Source organism: Pteronotus mesoamericanus, unplaced genomic scaffold, assembly GCF_021234165.1.
Source record: "Pteronotus mesoamericanus isolate MK-2021 breed Mesoamerican mustached bat unplaced genomic scaffold, CSHL_Meso_final contig_32, whole genome shotgun sequence".
Classification (NCBI taxonomy): domain Eukaryota; kingdom Metazoa; phylum Chordata; class Mammalia; order Chiroptera; family Mormoopidae; genus Pteronotus; species Pteronotus mesoamericanus.
In genome coordinates, this window is record NW_026555134.1 from 3,553,809 (window position 1) to 3,574,793 (window position 20,985).

At 49.5% G+C, this 20,985-nt stretch overlaps 1 protein-coding gene across 2 annotated transcripts in view; it reads left to right on the plus strand.

Moving 5' to 3' along the window:
- Positions 1-13,221: 13,221 nt before the first annotated feature.
- The window catches only part of GATA4 (GATA binding protein 4), a 45,540-nt gene continuing 37,776 nt past the window's right edge, over positions 13,222-20,985 (plus strand). For both annotated transcript variants that reach the window (XM_054575929.1, XM_054575930.1), the window contains exon 1: positions 13,222-14,220. In XM_054575929.1, coding sequence (XP_054431904.1) covers positions 13,605-14,220 — 616 coding nt within the window. In that variant the 5' untranslated portion in view covers positions 13,222-13,604. The remainder of the gene's footprint in view (positions 14,221-20,985) is intronic.

Sequence of the window (20,985 nt, forward strand, 5' to 3'; positions counted from 1 at the left end):
TTCTCCCTAGTGTGGATTCTTGCATCCTTTTCACTTCTTCCCTTCCCACCTTTTGGTTCTTCCACTGCTTAATTAGCAAGCTCTCTCCAAGGACGGGGATGAGAGTTAATAGGGAAATGGACAAAATCAAATCGTTTGCTGTGTTTCTCACAGGAAACACAGTATTTTGTGGGATTTTGTCCCTTTTTTGTTGCTGATGACAGTTTTTTTTAGCGTTGGTATTGTTGGTTTTTTAATTCAAGTGAAGAAGATGAGATAAAGCCAATGACCAATGGGTTTCTGTTAACATTCATTTTTCCTCCATTACCACAATTGGTTTGACTGGAGGTAGAAACAATGCTATCATGAACAACTCTGGGAAGGAGTAGAAATGGTCACACACAGACACACACAGATGCACACACTTGCCATTTTTATTGAGCTGGAAAGAAAGACAGCAAAGCTGTCCTGTAGCCCAGATAGTCAGTGACTTTTGGCTCCACGTGATGGCCCCTGGACTATGACTTCTGTAAATGCAGGTGCAAAGTGTGGTGGTTTGTTTGGCACAGGGCACACTTCTGTTTCCCATGCACCTACGTGGTAGCCATGTGCAGATCACAAACTGCAGCTGGGTGTAATGAAAACTGATGTAAGAATCCGAGTTAAAACTTCTCCTGCAAACGTTGTGAGGATTTAATAAGATGGTGTGCAAGAGAGGCCATGTTTCACCTATTGCTTTTCCCTTAGTCCGTTCAGAAATACAGTCCTACTCTCAGGGGCAAAGTCATTCTTTCAAGGTCAGGCCTTGGCTTACTCTTGCCTCAGGGGACCAGCTGGCCAAATGCCAGTCTTCCATGACTGGCTGAGTTCTGGCCCGCGGGGTCTCCCGCCGTCCACCCTCCACCAACAGGTTGCTCGGGGAGTGGCAGTGTTGCTGAAAGTAACTTAGCAATCCCCATGTCCTGCTGCCTGGCTCCAGGACGCTCCGGGGGAGGGGACAGAAAGACCCGCCCCTGACTGTCGCCCTCCCTGTAGCCTTCTGTGAAATATGAGCGCTCGTGTGTCAAACATGGGTGAATAGACACTGGAGCTGTGCCCAGGGTAGTCTGCTGTGGCCATTCCTGCAGACCACGCAGAAGACCAGCCTTGGAAACTGCAGCACTTTATAAAGTGACGCAAGGATTTCTTTGGTATATAAATCATTCTTCTGAAGTATTTTAGGTGGGAGTCAAACATGTACCAGGGATGTGGAGTCTCCCTAAAGACTGGGGATGGGCAAGTGTGTGCGTATGTGGAGAAAGAGAGAAGAGGGGCTGAAGACTCTTATCTTGCCCCAGCCATACTCTCCCCCCCCCGCCCCCGCCCCGCCGCCAAATCAGACTTTTTAACAAGTCTGATTTATCGAGGTGAAATTAACATACAGCAAATTCATCCTTGTTAGTGTGCAGTTGTATGAGTTTTAACAAACACACCAATGGTGCAACCACCACCACAATCAAGATATAGAATAGTTTCAACACTCCACAAAATTTCCTCCTCCCCCTTTGCAGTCGCCTGTTGCCCAACCCCTTGCACCAGCAACCTCTGATCTGTTTTCTGTCCCTACATGAGAATGTCATATATGTAAGTTCATTTAGAATTTGGAGTCTGGCCTCTTTCATGCAGTCCTAGTGCATTTGAGCTTCATTCATGTTGTTGGGTCTCTTTGTAGTTCTGTTGTTGTTGTTGTTGTTCCTGAGTCGTGTTTTGCTGTATAGATGCACCTCGTTTGTTTTTCCATTCTCCAGTTGAGGATCATTGGTGTGGTTCACAGTTTGGGACCATTATGAATAAAATGTCAGGGTTTGAAGGCACCAGCAATCCTCCCTTATAGATTAAAGCACAACTTATGTTTAGCCTTTCCTATCCTGAGGCATATTGCAAATAATAAATCTGCCAAGCAGCTATGTTCATAGAGTTTGGGGTGAGAATGTCACAGTCATTGACAAAAATGGCATATGGAGAAGAGAGAGAGTATATTTAGAGATGGGGGTAGAGAGGGAAACAGAATGAGAATCCAGGGCTTTTGAAGTGGAGTAGACAACTTTCTCACATAGTGACTAAAAAATGGATCGTTCTTCACTGATAAGGCTTTGTCTTATACACTCTGCTCTGAGCTCTCCACATCGTCCCCACCCCACCCTCAGGCTCAGTGGGGACTGCTGGAGCTGGGCATCTCCAGAGACTTCCAGGGGAGCGGGCAGGTCCCGCCCCTGTGATGCGGTGGGATGTGGTGTGGGTGGAAGGACAGGATAGGCTAGCAGCCTAGAGTCCTCGGGTAAGCTCTGCGCCTGCATAAGTGAAAGCCTGCCAGCTCCCCTTTATCTAGGTGCTGATTATTCCGCCTCGTTTAGGTCCTTTGCCTCTTCGTTATTCTTCCTGGGGTTCCTTGCCCTTAGACAATTTGCTGTTCGTTAGCACCTCCACTGAAAAGGAACTGTAAAGGGACTGTGGACGAAAGCATACTTTAAACGTAGCGCATCCTCATCTTTCAGCCAGACACATATGGTGACTATGGAGAAAAGTTGAAAAGAGCCAAAAAGAAGTGTAATGCCAGGGATCTTCCAGTCTTTTTATTCACTCAGGTCAGAATATAGTACATACCCCTTTGACAGAAGTAGGTAGGTCTAGTTATCAGAAGCACCATGTCTCTCCCCTCCTCCTTCTGGTGCAAGAAACCAACTATTTCCAAACAATTAATAAATATCTTCAAGGGCCGATGGGTGTTAGGGAAAAAGCAGCCCACTCTCTGGGGCACCTGTGCAGCTGTGCTGCAACTGTAGGGTGGTGGCAAGTCAGGTGTGTTGCCGTCGGTTACGGGGAACCCTGGGCCTGTCTGGAGTGGGCGCTCACCAGCACGAAGGGCCACCACGCCTCCAGCCTCCAGCATCCTCCTCCCCGCCTCTAGCTCCTGTCTTTCCTCAGTGCCCCAGAAACGCTGTTTTCGCACTTGGGCTTCGCGCTTCCTTGACACTTTCCTGTCTCTCGCTCGGCCGCGCCAAGTCTCGGCGCCTGCCTGGGCGTCTTCTCCATCTCCGGGTCACCTCGGCTCCGTGGCCAAGGGAAGGGTGCCGGGGACGGCGGGGAGGCGGCGGCTTGTGCGGAAACGGCCTGAGCTGACGTTGGGAACACCACGTCTCCGATGGCCCCACAAGTTCCCCGCGTCGCGCGTCGGGTCTGGCGGCTGGCAGCGCTCCAGCCGCTAGTGTCCCCACCGCCATCAATGCCCTCCCCGGGAGCTGGGCGGTGGAGGGAGGGCGCCCTCAACTCCGGATTGACCTCGTCCTTGTGTGGTGTCCTCTACTCCGATCCGGCCCTGGCCTTTTACTTCCCGTTTCTCTCGCTTGCTTTCTCCGCTCTTTAGGGATCCCTATTCTCTATTTCGTGCCAGGTCTCTTGAATCCTATCTTGCTTTCTCTGTCTGGGCCTGAAATCCTGCCGCCATCCCTCTCCGCTCGTTCTGCCTGTCCGTTCCTGATCTGCTCCGCTCCGCCGTAACACCCCACCGTTTAACACTCTATATTTGACTTATTTATTGTTCATCTTCCTCTTATAGACCATCAGCTCTCTGCAGCAGACTTTTTTCTCTATTTTCCTCCATGGTGAATCTCAGCCCCTTGAAAATTCCTGACACAGAGTAGGTGTTCAATAAATACAGAGTGAATGAATAAACGAATCCGTGAGTCCTGTCCCTCTCTGGTTTTCTCAGGCCTGTCTCACTCTCAGGTGCTCCCAAGTCTTTCCTCCACCCTCCTCTCTGCCTGTCCTCCTCTGTCCCCACTTTTCTCTCCTTTCTCTTCTTTCTGTCTCTCTCCATCTCCATCCCTCCTCAGTTTTAATTGTGGTCCCGGGAGACCACGCAGCTGGCGACCTCTGTCCCTCTTTGTGGGGGGAGCTCCGCAGCCTCCCTCACCGATTTTCACTGCCTGAGTGCCAAACCGGGTTCCCTAGCTGAGCGTGACTTCCAAATCCTGTGTGCTGGGAAAGCCCTTCTTCTTGCTGACCCCAAAGCCCAGGGCTCCGGGGTCCTGTTAGGGGCAGCCAAAATTTAGGCGGGAGATTTAAAGGCTGACCAGGTGGCTGAGCCAAGCAGATAAATGATCCCTAGTGACCCACACAAGGACACTTTCTTTCTGTCGAACCCAGACCTCAGTGACCTACTTTGAGAAATGGTGATGACTCTGGGCACCTACTGTGTGCCAGGGAACACTTTTCCTTTGGAGGGGAGTGTTCCATTTTCTAACTTCCACCAACCCTGAGAGATGCTATTAGCAATACCTTTGGTAGTTTTAATCATTCAACCTACATTTATTGAGCATCTACTATGTGCCAGCCACGGTCTCTGACCTCATAAAACTTACCTTCTGGGGTGTGTGGGGGGAGAGTGTGTATAACCAACCAGAAACATGAGACCTATGAATAAAGCAAATTAACATTTTATACATTCCAAGAACATTTATCATGCTTTTTCTCTGGAATTGGTATTTTAGCACTGCAACTTCAAAAGTCCCTTGTAGGGGAGGAGGGAAGGAGGACCCACAAGTGAAATAATTGGGGCCCACGTCACCAAGAGAAATCCTGGAGATGACAGCTTCTGTCCCCAAAGCGTGGGCCCCCGATGGACATCGATCTGGTCCTGGGTGCTGGAAGCTCCTGCTTCCTGCAGTTTGTTCCAGGCCGTTGGGTGAGGACAGGGCGAGGGAGCCAGGCTGGGAGGAGTTAGAGGGGCCTGGCCACAGGATGCAGGATGCTCTTAAATCCCCCACCCGCTGGCCACAGTGTCGAGACACGCGGGTGCCCGACTCGGTCTCAGTTCTGGCCCTGGACCCTGAAGAGCACGCCCTCTCCATGTGAAAGCCTCTGCCATCCTTCCTGAACTCCACAAATATGGGGAGACTCCTTTTCACTTTTCTTTCTCTTCCTATGAGTTCATAGTTTATGAGAAATGAACGGTTTTTATTTTAAATTGGTTTTAACGTTTAAATGTCAGACGTACTCAATAAATTGAGAAATATTTGAAAGACAAAACGAGGGTTAAAAAGTGTTTTATTATGGAAATTCAATATTAAATACAATGAAAAAATGAACTAAGACTCAGGAATCCAGGTTCGAGACCTGTTGTCAAGCGTGCCTGCTTTGCCACCCCTGCCACCTTGGACAAATGTATTAACCTCTCTGGGTCTCCGAGCTGCCGTTTGTACGAAGATAGTGACACCTCCTTCCTCCAGTGCGGGGGTGTCGTCGTTTCCGCGAGAAAATGGAATCTGAGAGTGTTCTGTAATTCTTAAAATAACTATAAAGTAGGAGGGGGTGTGCCCAAAACTCTAGTCCTTAGGGCCGGAAGCGCCAGGAAGCGTTTGTGGTCTGTAAGAGCATGGCTTCACTTTGCAACACCGATTAGTATTTTTAAAAGGAAGACAGTTAAAAAGCGGCGCTGCCTTCTTTCTTCGAGGCTGCAGGCAGGAGGCTGACGATCGCTTCCGGGGATGCAGAGCTCGGTTCCTGGCGTGAGGAAGCAAGAGTCTCCCTGTCTCTCCCGCCCCCACGCAGAATTCCTATTTTCCAAGGCTTGCAGCTCAAGGAGGGAAAGGTCTCTGTAGCCTTGCAGCTTAATTCGTTCTCCAATTATCCACCAGCGGGGAGCGGCCCCGCTCCGCACTTTGACTCCCGGGGCCCCGCCTGTGGGGAGTTGAGCCGGGGCAGGCCGGCCACGACAGTGAGCCATGAGAGTGAGCACCAAGTGTTGCAGAGGAAGGGGGAATTGAGCTGGTGGCTCCCAGGCAAGGCGCGGGGACTCCAAGTCCGTGGGGACCAGGTCAAGAGCCCACATACGTTCAGTGCGGGTCACTTTGCTTGCCTGTCCTTGAGTCCGAGCTCACAAGTCCACAGAGATGCATCTATGTCTCCAAAGGAATTCGTTTCACAGGATGAGGGTTGACTTCTGTGGTCCCCTGCTCTCTCTCGGGGAGCTTCTTGTACTCTATTATAGGACTTTTAGGACCCCGTGTTTTTAAGGCTTCGTCGGTTTTTGGGTAGGGTAGGAGCCGAGACTGACTTTTGCAGGCTGCCCAATGACCTCACCAGCTGGAATTGAGATGGTGGCGCCCGAGGTGGCATTTAAAGCAAGCCGCTCAGTCCCACCAGGACACCCGGGGAGCATGACATTGGAGACCCTCGCTGGTGTCACTGCAAATTCCATCGTCCACTGTTTATTATCTTCCCCCCCAAGGGTACTAGAGTTCAGATTCCTCTGTACTTCATGTCCAGCCTGCAACCACCTCTCTGCTAGGGTACGAGCAACTCACGTCCCAGGGGCCGTAATGGAGTAAGGAAACGCGACTTTTCTTATGCCCTAAAGAGAATGCTTTTAAGCTTACAGTACATCTAAGTAATTCTCATTTGTTAAAATCTTGCACCTTGACTCTTCACTAGACTCAGACCCTTAGTAAAAAGAGGTCAAAGACTTTCACAGTATTCAAATTTCCCTGTAGGGTATGGGAAAGGAAAGCAGAAAGAGGACGTGAGGGGGGTTGGGCCACATCCCAGACCAGCAGCCTAGGAAATCTCCTTAAAAATAGCCTCTTAAGATTTCGAACCTTAGAGCACTCCCTCCCCCTCCAACGGCCTCCTGAACAGGGAGAAGCCTGGGAACCTGCCGATAAACCTCCTCCAGGCTGGCGGGCCAGCGAGGCCTTGAAATGCTCCCCGCTCCTGGCAACGCGCGGCGGCGAGGCGGCTCCCGCCTCCCAAAGGGAGGGAGGAGGCCAAGGAAGAAAGGAGGGAGGGAGCGAGGGAAAACGAAACACCCCAAAAGAGCAGGCTGCTCGCCAAACACCCTCTTGACTGTCCTTGAGCTAAGCCCTTTGGGAAGAAAATTGGGGCGCTGGAATCAGAGGAAAAAACCCACAGGAAACAAACAAATTTCTCTGTCCCAGGGCGCCTTTTTAGAACCTATGAATCTTTTTTTGCTCCCCGGCTTCAGCCGACCAGGAGAGCGCCAGCGGGAGGTGTCGGTGAAGCTCTGCCAAGGGCCTGACCAAGAGCGGGAGTGGAGGGGTGGGAGGCTTGTGAATCCGGGGTTCCTCAAAAGCAATAGTTTAGAAAAAGCAGGCTCTTTTATCAGGGGTCTCATAACCAGGCCACATATAGAAAGACCTGGTATTGGCTCCCATCACTGGTGAGAGGAGGAGGCTGAAATTTTGAGAGGCTGGGGGCGGGGTGGGGGAAGAAGGGTCGCGGGAGGCTCGCCGCAGGTCGTCCAACTGATGCGAACCGCAGCACCCGCGCTATCGCGCCCTGGTCCACCCGCACTCCTGGAAAATCTCGTGGGAGCGGCCTTTGTCCTTGGCTTGTGTGAGGACGCTCAGAGGGCTGCTCCTCCAGATGCCCAGCCCCAAGCACCTGGCTTGTTGCTTAAAAAAAAAAAAAAAAAAAAAAAAAAAAAAAAAAAATCCCTGCCTAATTCCCACTGTCAGCGCCTTCTGCCCCCTGAGGGTCTCGCACGGGAGGCAGCTCTGAGACCTTGGGCATCGCTGGAGCCACAAATCCCCACGGAGAAGTGAACGAGGCCAGGGCAGCCACCTGCCCGTCCAAGCCCAGAATTTCAGCTTTCCAGAAAGCCCCCATGAGCCCCAAACGCAGGCCTTTGGCTTCGAGCCGCTCTCGCTCACCCAATGGGGATGAGGGCCTTTTTCAGACAACGTAGGAGGCGCATACCCTTGTGCTCCGCTGAGTCTGAAAGAGCGCAGGTCGGAGTGTCCTCTAGAAACTGCCTTTACCCAGGTCCAGCCTCAAGGATCTCCAGGATCTCCTCCCTCTTTAGTCTCAGGCCTGGGATCTGCAGAGTCAAATTTTGCAGAGGCGCTGGGAGAGCTGGGAAAGGGATACTCAGCTTCTGGGGCGCGAAGGTGCCCAGGCGGACAGTGGTCCTAGGGTGCGGCGTCGGTGCGTCTGCCGGGGCGCAGACCTTCCTCCGTTCCGTCCGGAGCCCGTTTTGTCTCCGGCTTTGGGCCCCCTCTGGACCTCAGCACCTTTAGCTCAGGGAACAGAAGTCCCTGCGCAGCCGCGCTCGGTCCTTCCTCTGGGATTTTCCTAAGAATCCCCACGAGTTGGCTACAGTGCTTTTGGGGGTTTCCTTTCAAGTAACCCTCGCGTCCTAGCCTCGTCCTCTGTGCCCGGGTTACTCTCGCGCAGGCCGGGGATCCACGACCGATCACCAACTGCGGAAGCGAGTGTCACTGCAATCCTTCCTTCGGAGACGTACAGGTTTCACGTAGGGTGGTATCCCGGCCCCCTCCCGACCCCTGTAATCTGGTATGGGAAGCCTGTGATAGGGAGAAAAACGCGGCTTTAGGGGGAATGAAAATTTAACAGAAAGCGTAAGAGCCACCGGTCGGCTGTTATCTGGGGCTGAAGGCTGCGGTAATCGATGGGTTATTTTTACGCTGTAATAGGGCCCTGTGATTGCTCTATTAACCTTTAGACCTGTCTGAGGGACTCTCCGGCGCACAGCCCCGCTGCTCTGGGGCCTCTAGGCACTGACGCCAACTCGAAACCCCGGCCCGCCACCTTCCCTGCCCCCGCTAGAGGGAGGAAGCTAAGGCTGCAGGCAGAGCCCTCTCGGCCGGCCGAGAAGTCCCGCCGGATTGCGGAGCTCCGCAAGGCCCCGCCTTGTCCCTGGGATTAGAGCTGCGGCGCCGCAGGCTTCACTGAAAACAGAAAGATCTGAAAGGAGAGGCCGCGGGAGGTGGGAAGCGTCGCCAGGCAGGGGTGCACATTTTGCATAAATACATAAAATTGAGGGCTGGAGCCAGCGCCTCACTGACAACCTGGGAAGCTGCTGGGAAAGCGAAAAGAAGGTTTACGTCTCCGAGCTCTGATATGAGGGGCCAGTCCCAGGTTTGCTGTTTCTTACACATAACTAGAGTCCCGGGCCAGGAGGATCCCTACTAACCACTACCCCTCAGAGACCTGTAGCTTACCGGGCACTCCTGGTGACCCAGTACCCTACATCTGATCGGGGGTCACCTCCCTATCAGTTTCGCTTCTTGCCCACCGCTTTTTGGGCCGCCCAGAGGCGGGAGTGGGGGAAGGTGGGCAAGGCAGGGAGGAGGTTGGAGAGAAGGCTCATTAATAAAGCTGACCCTGGGCAAAACTGCAAACCAAATCGACCTCCGCGAGGCGGTGGGTGAAGCCCCGCGCCCTGGAGGCAGCACTTTGGCTTTTTCCGAGGAGATCTCTGCGCCTGGACTTTGCCTGCTAGGGGAGTTTTTTAAACAGCTCTGCAGCTGGACGCCCAGCGGAGTTGCAGCAGCCTGGCCGCACCCCCGCCCCCAGCCCTTGCACGTGACTCTGATAGGCCAGTCAGCTGCGGCGAGCGGGAGCGCAGGGGCCAGGGGACCCGGGCGGCGAGCTGGGGGACTTGGAGGCGGCTGGCACAGTGGCTGCCAGAGGCTCTGCCGCCGCCAAAGCTCCCGAGTCCAGGAGATCACACGCCGGCCCTCCTGGAAGCTCCAGATCCCGCAGGTACAGCTGTTTTCTTCCCGGTCCTTGCCCTTTCCCGCCAACCGCGACACTCCGAACTCCTCCGCGCTGTTTGCCTGGGAATAGAGAGGTAACTAGTAGGTGGAAAGAAGACATGAATCACTCCTCTTTCCCCGAAGTGGCCAAAGCCTGCTCTGCCTTTGGCTTAGCAGCTTCTTCAAAACAAAGTAAGATTGGGGGTGGGGGGAGATCGGAGAGCGGAGAACCATCTTCGAGGTTGCTTTTGGATTCTTTTGGGGCGAACTTGAACTTTTTAAATTCCGCCCCTGCGTGCAGATTCTCCTGCCCTTGTTTGCACCTCGCAGGCCAGGGCCTGGGTAGTGGTAGTGGTCAGGCGAAATCACCCTGACCAACTGATCCGGGACAGGCCACACGGCGGCTTGAATACGGAGGGGCCAAGACGGAGGAGTGTCGCCCATTGGCGACTCTGGGGACGCAGAGTGGCTGTGGGAGACAGAGGCCCCGGGGAGGCGCTCCGAAGTCGAACACGGCTGCTGAGCCCCTGGACTTACTATGCCTTTCTGACCAGCCTCCTCGCCTTCCTGATTGAGGTGCCGCAAACTAAACGCCCCCCCACGAAGCAACCCTACCCACCCACAGCAGTTCTGGGTGCTTCTAGCTGAGGGCTGGAACCGGGCGGAAAGCAGTGACGTCCCTCTGCTGGCCGCGGTTTGCTGCCCGGATCAGCACTATTATGTCGCTTGGCTTTGGGCTTTGGTGGTGGTGGGGTCACCCAGGGGAGAGGAGGATGCCCGAGTGATGAACTGCCACCACACTGATGGGATGAGGTGACTTTCGGTTGGGGGGAGAGGGTAGTGAGGCACCCAAGGCCTGGGGGGAATCGGGCAGCAAGGCCCGCACCGCTGGGAAGGTTGGGAAAGCGCATCACGGAAGTCTTTCCTGTGTTTCTCAGAGACGGAATGGACAGCTGGGAGCAGGTTTCAGGCTCTTAAATACAGACTGGTTTTAATGGGAGTGACGGAGTGATGCCCCCACGCCCCCATTTCTGAGTGCCTCCGTGTGTGACGGTTTTCTGCGCAGCAGGCCCAGAGCGAAGGCGCGACCTGAGCGGAGAGAGCAGGAGTGACTTGTAAATGGACGCGAACATTTTGGCGCTCTCAGTTCCCCAGCTCTCAGAAATAGATCGGAAAAAGGCGGTGGGCTAAATCACGAAGATAGAAAGCATTTCCTGTCTGGCCTGTGAAGTTGGGGTGAACTAGGATGAGCGATCTAGGGCAGAGGGAACACTGGGGTGCGGGCCTGGGCCGCCACGGCGAGGCCAGACCTCTGCCCCTCCCAGGAGCTCGCTGGCTTCCCTCTCGGGGAGCCTGGGCCCGGGCTCACTTACGGAAACAAGCAAGAGTAGTTTTAAGAAAATAGTTCATTTCTTGTTGGGTTTTTTTTTTTTCCGGAAAGCCATGGAAGGCTTTTTCCACCTTCTCCACCTTCTGTTGTCCAGTAATCCAACTCTGAGACAATGTATCAGTCATTTAAAAGGGCAGAGAGTGTAAGGCAAATGTTAGATTTATGACATTTTTAGCGCTTACATTTTAAAGCTTGCAAGTGAGCATTTGTGTGTATATTGGAAGTTGGATCACAAAATTATAAATCTTCCTTTCCTGAATTTATGTGAGAAAAAAACTCTCATGTTTTAGAACTGCAGAAGCTGAATGTTACAGAAAAAAAATAAACAGGTCAACTATTTAATTTAAAAATTAAATAATGAATATTTCACTAAGGTAAACCTATGTATTTACTTAGTGAAACCCAGAAATTCCTATGAGGTATTAGTTTTTTGCCCTCATTTTCAAAGGGGAAAGTTGGTGATCTGAGGTCAGTTTTCTTATCCACTCTCTAACCAAACTTCTTACTGAAATAAATGTCCACCAAACCAATAATTTATAGTATAGTTTAGAAAGCAAATAACAAATATTTAAGACTCAGAATGTGACTATAAAATACAGTGCTATTAATTTCATTATTTTTATTAGCAATGTTGCAAAAATGGTTAAAAGTATTAAAAAGATTCCATTTCCAGATTATTTTTTACAATAACAAAGATAACCATTTATTACAGTACATATCACAGATGAGGCACTTTCTTATGGTACATTAGAAATCTGTAAATAATAGCCAACAATTATATAGAACTATTTTGTACCTATTATAATAGTTTTACATAGATCTTGTTATAAGTGACTTTACATATATTGATTTATAATTCTTACCATGACTCTGTGAGATAGATATCTTTAATATTTGCATTTTTGCAAATGAAGAAACTGAGGCACCGAGAGGTTAAGTAATGTGTTTAAAGTCATTCATTCCATAAGCAGCAGAACCTGGATTGGGTAGATAGTTCATGTAATATCTTTGTCAGTCTACTATTGCAATGAAAAAGAAACCACTGTTAGAAGCAGCTGCCTCTTCTTAAGGAGAAAAGTGGGAGCCTAGTGGACAGCCTCACACCCGTTGGGCCCTACCAATGCCATTCCCCCACCCCCTGTAATTGTACTTAGATCTTCGACAAGTTTCCAAACCAGTGCTTCAGTTCCCTCTTTTATAAAATGAGGAGAGGTGCTTTTACTTAGTGGAGTTGTGGAGGAAAGGACCTGGAACAGAGCAGGTGCTTCGGAAAGTAGAGCTCTTACTTTATCAGGAAGAAGTGGCTGGCAGGAACAAAGCACGGGATCCAAAAATACAGTCAAGTCCTATAAACTGCTCTTTGCTGGTCTCATTGGTCTGATTCCAGACATGGGTGGGCCAGTGATTCTATGGGAAAAACCCATTCAATGAATTGGAATGGTCCAGTGAGTAGTTCCGTAAAGTGGCCTTGTCCATTTCTCTCACTTTTCTGGTTTTAGTATCCAATCTGTAAAATCTCTGAAATACAACTACTTGCAAGAAACATGTATCTTGTCTGATTTGGTGTCCACATGGTATATATAGAGTATGGATAAGAGATTTCACAATCCTTTTCACTGAGGTGTACCAGACACTGCTTGTTTATGTTTATAGAATTTTGATTCTACCTCTAGTTTAAAAAGAAAGAATTACAAACAAAAATTTCTTAGGTTGCCAGTTTTTATAAGTTTGTAATTGTCTTCCATGGGCAATGTAAAGTTCTTTCATGGCCAGATACACTTAGGAACGGGTCGAGGAACAGAGAAGATAGGTGAGTTTCTTGGGTCCCAGGCACTCCAGGGAAACCCCACACCCTTGGGCTGATAATATACTGTGACAATAAATATACTTTTAAAAAATAGGATAGAATAAAGTCCTGACAAGCAACACAAAAAAGTTGACCTAGATCACAACCCGTAATTCCATGTCCAATAATCGGGAAGCTCCCGCACATCGAAGGGACCCCCCGCTAAGGGTTGAGCCAGACCCCACGGCCTCCAGAAAAACAAAGACCGCGGCTTCCCTCGGAACCGCCCAGCTTCCGAAGCTGTGCCTGAGAGTGGCGACTGCGTGCGCAGTGCGGGAGAAGCAACTAAGCATAGGGAAAGCGGGCTCTGAAAGCTCAGAATGAACTGAACTCCCCTTTTGTCGTTCTTTTAGGACGGCGGCTACGCTAGGAGGAAAGGAGCCAGCCCGGCCCCCGGGCTTCGGAGCCAGCCTGCCGCGCCCTGCGCCCGAGGCCGCGGTGTCCTGAAGACTGAGCAGCGGCGGCTCCCGGCGTGACCCGAAGGCCCGTTTCCCACACCTGCGCCCACGCCCTACCCTGCATCTTCAGCCACCCCTAGGCGCTCGGGAACTCCAGGCCCTGGAGTGGATTTGGCCCCTCCTCCACCATCTCCTGGAACAACCAAAAATTTAATTTGGGATTTCCCTGAGTAAACAAGTCTTTTGTTCAATGATGGATTTAATACGTATATATCTTTGAAGGATTTTTTAAAAACACATTTGAATTTTGATCTTCGTTTTGGTGACAGTCCCTCACCTGTACATTATTATTTGTTTTTGTGATTATTTCTCTCTCTGCGCATTGCTCCTTGACTCACGAGGGAGAGGACTGAGGCTGAGAGCTCGCAGGGGCGATGTACCAGAGCCTGGCCATGGCCGCCAACCACGGCCCCCCTCCGGGGGCCTACGAAGCGGGCGGCCCGGGCGCCTTCATGCACAGCGCGGGCGCTGCATCCTCGCCCGTCTACGTGCCCACGCCGCGGGTGCCTTCCTCGGTGCTGGGCCTGTCCTACCTCCAGGGCGGAGGCGGAGGCGCTGCGTCCGGGGCCACCTCGGGCAGCAGCTCGGGTGCGGCCCCGTCGGGTGCTGGACCCGGGACCCAGCAGAGCAGCCCGGGCTGGAGCCAGGCGGGAGCCGAGGGAGCCGCCTACACCCCGCCGCCTGTGTCGCCGCGCTTCTCCTTCCCGGGCACCACAGGGTCCCTGGCAGCTGCTGCCGCCGCCGCCGCGGCCCGGGAAGCCGCGGCCTACAGCAGTGGCGGCGGGGCGGCGGGCGCGGGCCTGACCGGCCGCGAGCAGTACGGGCGTGCGGGCTTCGCCGGCTCCTACTCCAGCCCCTACCCGGCCTACATGGCCGACGTGGGCGCGTCCTGGGCCGCGGCCGCCGCTGCCTCTGCCGGTCCCTTCGACAGTCCGGTCTTGCACAGCCTGCCCGGCCGCACCAACCCCGCCGCTCGACACCCCAATCTCGGTGAGTACTGAGCGCGAGTACCCGGGCCAGATGAGGACCTGAACAGAGGCTGTCCAGAGCTCTGTCTGGGGCATTTAATTTTCACAGGGTGTGGGGAGGTGGGGTGGGAGGGGCGGGGGGTCGGTGTGCGTGAGTTTCCGAGGAAGGCAAACTGGAAGGTAGAAGCTGGCGGCGCGGGGCTGGTGGCGGCGAAGGTCACAGCCCCAAGGAGCCCAGATTCTGTTGAGTAAGGGCGGGCCTGCCCTCTAGATCCTTTTCTGAAGGAGAGAAGACTGCAGGTGGCAGGTTCGAATGCGTCCTCCGAGCAGCCCAGACGTCCGGCCTGGCTGGTCGTGCCGTGCACCCGGGCAGCGCCCATCAATGGGTGGCTGCGGGAGGCCGACGGGCTCACCGGAAAGGAGCAGCCCGGGAGCCCGCGGTGGAGGCCTTGGCGATCGCTGGGTTTCGGCCCCCATTTCCTCCCGGCCCTCTCTCAGAGTCCTCCGCAGGGAACTGATTACGTTGGCTTGGCAACCAAGATCTTCTGGGCCATTTGGCAGCCCAGTTGGAGGATCCCTCGGGGTGGCAGATGATTTTCCTGTCGGGGATTTCACACCGGGAACAAAGGAAAGACGAGCGTTGAAGATGGGTTGAACTGGGGCAGGCACCATGTGGGTGCCTTGGGGCCAGAACGTACCGTCGTGAGGCGCGGCTCTGCCGGGGCAGAAGTGCCCGGGGGTGCTTTTAACGCGGGCCCGGTCCGTGTCCTGGAACAGGGGAAGCTCAGAGGGCCTTCTTTGTAATGCCCGACTTAACGAAGACTTGGCCGCTGCATCCACGTGCTGAGCCTTCTCTTGTACCAAGGGCTGAGGTTAGAAATAATAATGGGCACAGTTTAACATTTCGTTTGAATGTCACACCTGGGAAAGATGCAAGGCCTGTGCCCCCTGCCCCGATTTACAGATGAACAAAATGAAGTCTAAAAATGGACCGGGCGCTTTGGGCTGGCAGGGAAAGGAAACTCGCAATCTCCAGTTAAAAATGCAAACGACCTCTGGTCCGGTAGAATTTCAGGAAGGACGGGATCGGGTGTGGACTGCGCTGGCTTTTGTGGGGGAGGGGAGGCCTAACCTGGAGAAACAAAGTTAACATTTATTGACTACCTACTAAGTGCTAAATCCTTTCGCATTTGTTCTCACTTTGAAGAGTAAAGCATGTCCCTCCCAGGTTTCCAGTCTTGGGCTGGCTCAGAGACCGGTCCAGACTTTGAAGAGCTTTTAAATCACTCTCTGACCCTGGGTGGCCAGGGAAGGTCCCTAGGGGGGGTTCAGCCAAATACACATCCCAGGTAAACTGATTAACCGTGGAAGTGGCGCCGGGTCTGAGCCTGTGGCTCCTAGTCTCCCCCTTCCCCTCGCGGGGGAGCCAGACAGCACACCCCAGGGGAGGAGGGGACCTCCGGAGCCTTTGGGGAGGACCCGAAGGAGATAGCGTTTGGGACATTTCCATACAATGGCAGCTCCGAGTGGGTGTGCGGGTGGAGTGGGCGCTTTGGGCCTGCGTTCTTAGAACTCTTGGGTTCTCTCTAGAACTGCTTTAAAAGAGATCCCCATAGTCCCACTTCTTTTAACTTGGGGGTGGGAAGGTTGCTTCCTAACCTCTGTAATCCTGGAGCAAGAATTTGGTGTTTGATTAGGGGAATAAAAGAGAAGGTCAAAAGCCAAAGATGGAGGATACTTCCTGGTCATTAGAGTTACAACAACTTTTTTTTTTTTTTTTTTTTTTAAGATACTGTGTGAGTACTTAGATTCTAAAATATAATCCATACCATGCAGGAGGGCGTTGAATAAGTAATATTCCCAAATTCCAGTGTCAACAGATGACAAGCTGACCTCCAAGGAGTACTTTCTGGCCGAGGATTGTGGCCTGTCTTCCCAGCACTCCGCTGTGTCCCCCTAGCTCAGGAAGTTCCACCTGAACACAGCCCTTGGGGTCTGGCCTAACAGCTGGTTTTTCTCTTCTGTGCATAGCCAAGTGTTTTAAATGGGCCAGTCTTGAAAGTTTCCATGTTATCTTTGTGAGGTTGAATTTGTTGGCATTCACATCTTCAGGTGGCACAGGAGAGCAAGTTAAGTTAAAGACAGTGCATGTAAATGTGTTTTTATATGTTCCTCCTATCACATGGACCCTCCTGAAAATGCCCGGTAGCTTTCTCGAGGACCACCCCGGCATATTTGCTGACAGTGTGTGATAAAAAGATGATGACAAAGAATTACTGATTCTATGATATTTATTGAGAGCTTGCTGTGTAGAGCTGCCGTCAGGCCCTAACATGGGAATGCGGTGCGGTGGAATACTCAGGCAAACCTAGGTTCAATTGAAGAGGCCCCCATGGTCTTGGTTGGGCAAGTTACTTCCCTCTCTCGGTCTCTTCTCTTTTTTCTTTAGAAAAGGATAATTATAACTACTTTTAGTGTTGTCTCAAATTAGAAAAATAAGGTGATGAAGTATTTGGCTTTGCCGCCCCATACTATTTTATTAAATGGTCACCTGCTGTCATATAGAGTGACCAGTTTTCCTGATTTGCTCAGGACTGATGGGGTTTTCCAGGACTTGGGAATTTTAGTGCTAAACCCAGAACAGCCCCTAATAAAGCGGAATGATTTGTCATCCTAAACAGACCTGAATATGGTTAAATGACCAAGCAGCGTGCCACAGTACTGAGCTCAGAGTGAAGGAGAGGAGACTGGTTGTTCTTCCCTTTGTCTAGGAATATGGAAGTCTTCACCTAAGTGATGCCATCTGCATTTGGCCTTGAAGGATGAGTAGAAGTTTGTCAGGAAAAGCACATGCAATTTAAAAAGAAAAAAAGAAAAAGAACAGTTACTCCTTTGTTTACCATCACATTCTGTAGTACCATGAACTAATACAACGCAGCTTGACTTTTGCTTAAATAACATTTATCACTACAGGTAAAATCACACAGACTGACTCACCCTTCACTCAAAAACTGTTTGGCATTTCAATGAGAAGAAATAAGAGAACTTCATTTTTCTATGAAGTATTAATCACCTTAGTATTAACAATAGATAATATCTTGCCAGAGTTCTTATGTTGGTGTTTTTGAGTAAGACAAAAATCAAAGTAAGAAAAGCTACTCAAGGGTGCACTGAGGTTGGAAGGCATTATTCTACCGTGGCTACAGTGTATGTGAGCTTTAATGCATTCCGAGTTCAGCATGTGCCATGACCCTAAAACAGCAGTTGAAATCGTTAATTAGGCTGCATTGATGGAATTATGTGACCTTACTGAGGGCAGGTACAGAGTCTTGCTCATATTTACGTGCCTGGCACATGTTGGGCACTTAGCAAATATTTGAGTAGAGATCCAGGAGGCAATTGCCTCACTACTCTGCCCGGGTCAAACCACGCACAATGGCTGCTTAGAAGGCCCACTGGAGAGCCACAGGGAAGAGAGGACTGGGTGGGAGAGGGTTCTGGAAACTTTGGGAAACCACTGGAACTGTTTAGATTGGAGAAGTCACAAGGTGGATAAGAGGGTGAGAGTGACTGTGTACAGGTATCTAAAAGGCAACAGTCTTTGGCCTTCTAACTTTGTGTTGCTTCAGGGAGCAGGTATGAGGTTTGAGAAGAGTGCTTTCTCATACTTGATTGTAGTTATTGAAATGGAATATGGCTTGCCTTAGTAATAGACCCCTGGGCACTGGAAGTGCTTAAGGAGAGACTTCATTGCCATCTGCCAGTGGCGCTCTGCAAAGAATTCTTACATTTCAAGAGCTCAGGCCTATGTTTGTGTTCATGTGAAACAGACATAGCAGGATAATGTATGTCTCCTTTTAAAGAATCCAATCCCAGTGGTTATGCAGGTAGAGCAATTTGTCAAAACTGATAGAAATATATTGCTAAAGCAGGAGTATTTTACTGAATGTCCATTACACTACAATAAAGTTGATTTTTGTACCAATTAATGCTTGTAAATAAGGCTGAAAAGGAGACAATGGAAATTATATGTATGGGAGAGGGGGAATAAGGAGACTAAAAGGTAATGTAAAAATATACAATAAAGATTGAATTAAAAAAAAAGGAAGTATATGTAAATATGCCTTGAAGGAAATGGCATTGTGGTGTATGTTATTGGAAAAACTATGAAAATATATTTAATTATAAAATAAGTCCTTTTGTGTAATAGAGAAATAACCAGTTATATTATTTTCAAAGGACCTGAAAACTTTTGCATCATTTTAAGGATTGGTTAAAAAAAAAAATAACAGTGAAATTCATGTGTATCACTCAGTGTTACCCAGATGGTTTCTTTAAAAGCTTTGCCTCTTTTGCAGTATTCTAAGAGTTTGTTTATGGTATAGGTAGGGGAAAATTCTGACGTGTTTTCTGGATCTTTTGGGAACTACTTACCAATGAGGCCAGTTGCTTTGAGAGCTAGTTCATTTATACAGGGAACTTTGTGAGATCAACTTTTTTTTCCCTTAAGTTCAAGTCTTAAGTAGCGTGTTTGGCTAGAGAATGATTTGTCAGTCTTTGAGAAAACCAGCACTGTTTAACTTTCCGGTTACCACCCTGAGCAGGTCAGCCAGAGAGCTGGGCTGGTCCGTGGTGCTCAGCTGTGAACCAATTAAATGGAAAAGGTGTGTGGGGGTGGCCAGGGGTGTGTCACGGCTTCTAGTGAGACCTGTCACCTGCCCAATTGTGTCCCATCAAAAGGTCAGGCCTCATTTGCTAGTCACTTTCTAAGCACTCAGGTGGAATGATGCATGCACAGGAGACAGTTTTAGATAACACTTTCTTCTGAATTCCTCCCCATTTTTTTAAAAACTTAAATTAGCTAAGAAAACAAACATACTCTGAGAGGTGGGGAAACAGGAACTCTGATACCTGAGGGTGAGGGTGTAAATTGGTACAACCTGTATGGCGAGCCCTTGGTGACAGCCGACAAGTCACAAAATAGATACTCTTGATCCAGAAATGTAACTTCTAGGAATGTATTCTACAAATAAACTGGCACATATTAGTTGCAGCACTCTTTGTAACAGCAAAATTGGAAATAACCTAAATGTACAAGTGCATTATTAGGAGCTGTTGGTATACATATGGCACATGCAAACAATAGGATATCATGAAAACATAAAAAATTAGAAGTTTATAATGCAATGGTTTGGAGTCCTCTTCAAGACATTTTAAGTTCAAGATGTGTGTGTGGCATGATAGTTGTGTAAAGAAGAAGAAGAAGAGATTATTTGAAAATAGTTAATTTATCTCTGGAAACAGTATTCACAGGGAGCTAGTAACCTGGTAAACAGGGTGGGTGAGGGATAAAGATAGAAATGGGTTTTTACCATCTATGCCTTGGAAACTTTTGATAATTTTAAACATCTTAACCATTTTAATTTTTGTGCTTCTTTATTGATTCCTTTAATAACAAGAAAATACATTTAAAATACAGGGAAGTTAAAGTTAAGTGTTTTTTGTGTTTTTTTTTTTACCCCATAAGCATTTTAAAGTGTATATAGTTCAGTAGTGTTAAGTATATTCACATTGTTGTGAAAGAATGTTTCAGAATTTTTCCCTCTTGCAAAACTGAAACTCTGTGCCCACTAAATAACTACCCATTTCTCCCTCTCCCTGGGCCCTGGCCAGCACCATTCTACTTCATGAATTTGACTTCTAGGAACCTCATGCAATTGAAATCATGCAGTATGTGCCTTTTTGGGACTGGCTTATTTCACTGAACATAATATCCTCAAGGTATGTTGTAGCACGTGTCAGAACTTCCTTTTTAATGCTGAATAATAGTTCATTGTATGTATATATCACATTTTGTGTATCCATTCATCTATCCTGGACACTTGAATTATTTCCACCTCTTGACTTATTAATAATGGTGCTGTGAACAACCTTTTGAATTTTGACCCATGTGACTATATTACCAATTTAAAAATTAAACCAATTAAATTTTTAAAGATACATACCATATTCTCGAATTAATTTCCTGAAAGTCTCTTTTTTTAGAAAAACAGGATTCTATATTTAGTTTATGGATGCATGGCAAAAGTACTTTAAAACAAATGTTTATTGAATTTAGCTTTTGATTTTTGCTTATCCAACAGATTGCTTTACTGAGAGACAAAAACCCATACCCTACTCTCAATAATGTCTGTGGGTGGCAGATCTCAGCCAGCAGTTGTCAGGTCACCCCCAGCACCGACCATGGCTCCCCTCAGGGGCAGGTGCCCAGGTGTGAGCACTTCTCTCTGGGATTATATTGGAGTGACATCCTGAAAACCACCAACCTAGGGCAGTGGTGGGATTGTGTTAGAAAACAAATTACCTTCTCTCCAGGGCCAGGTAAGTATGTTAGCCGGTTCTTTTCAGCCTGTTCTTTTAAGAAATTGAGTTGTATGCAGTTTAGAGCTGAAGCCAGTTGCAAATGTTGCTGTTTCTGTCTGCATAGGAAAGAGGCAGGATCACTGGTTTTATCCTTGCCTTGCCCTAGAAGAGGGCAATTCTTGCAGACGCAGGCATTTGCTGCGGCTGCTTAAAGAACTGGAAGGGGACTTGTTCACATCTAAAAGTATTTGTCTGCTGGTGCCTGGCCTGCACATTTTGAATAAGGTGCAGAGGGTAAAGCTCTCTCTCTCATGGTTTATATGAGTGTCCCTGTTTCATTCACCTTGGTCTCACATAACACAGTCCATGAAGAATTATTTAAGTATGTTATCGGCTATCTAGAGAGCTACTTCTTTGTCTCCTT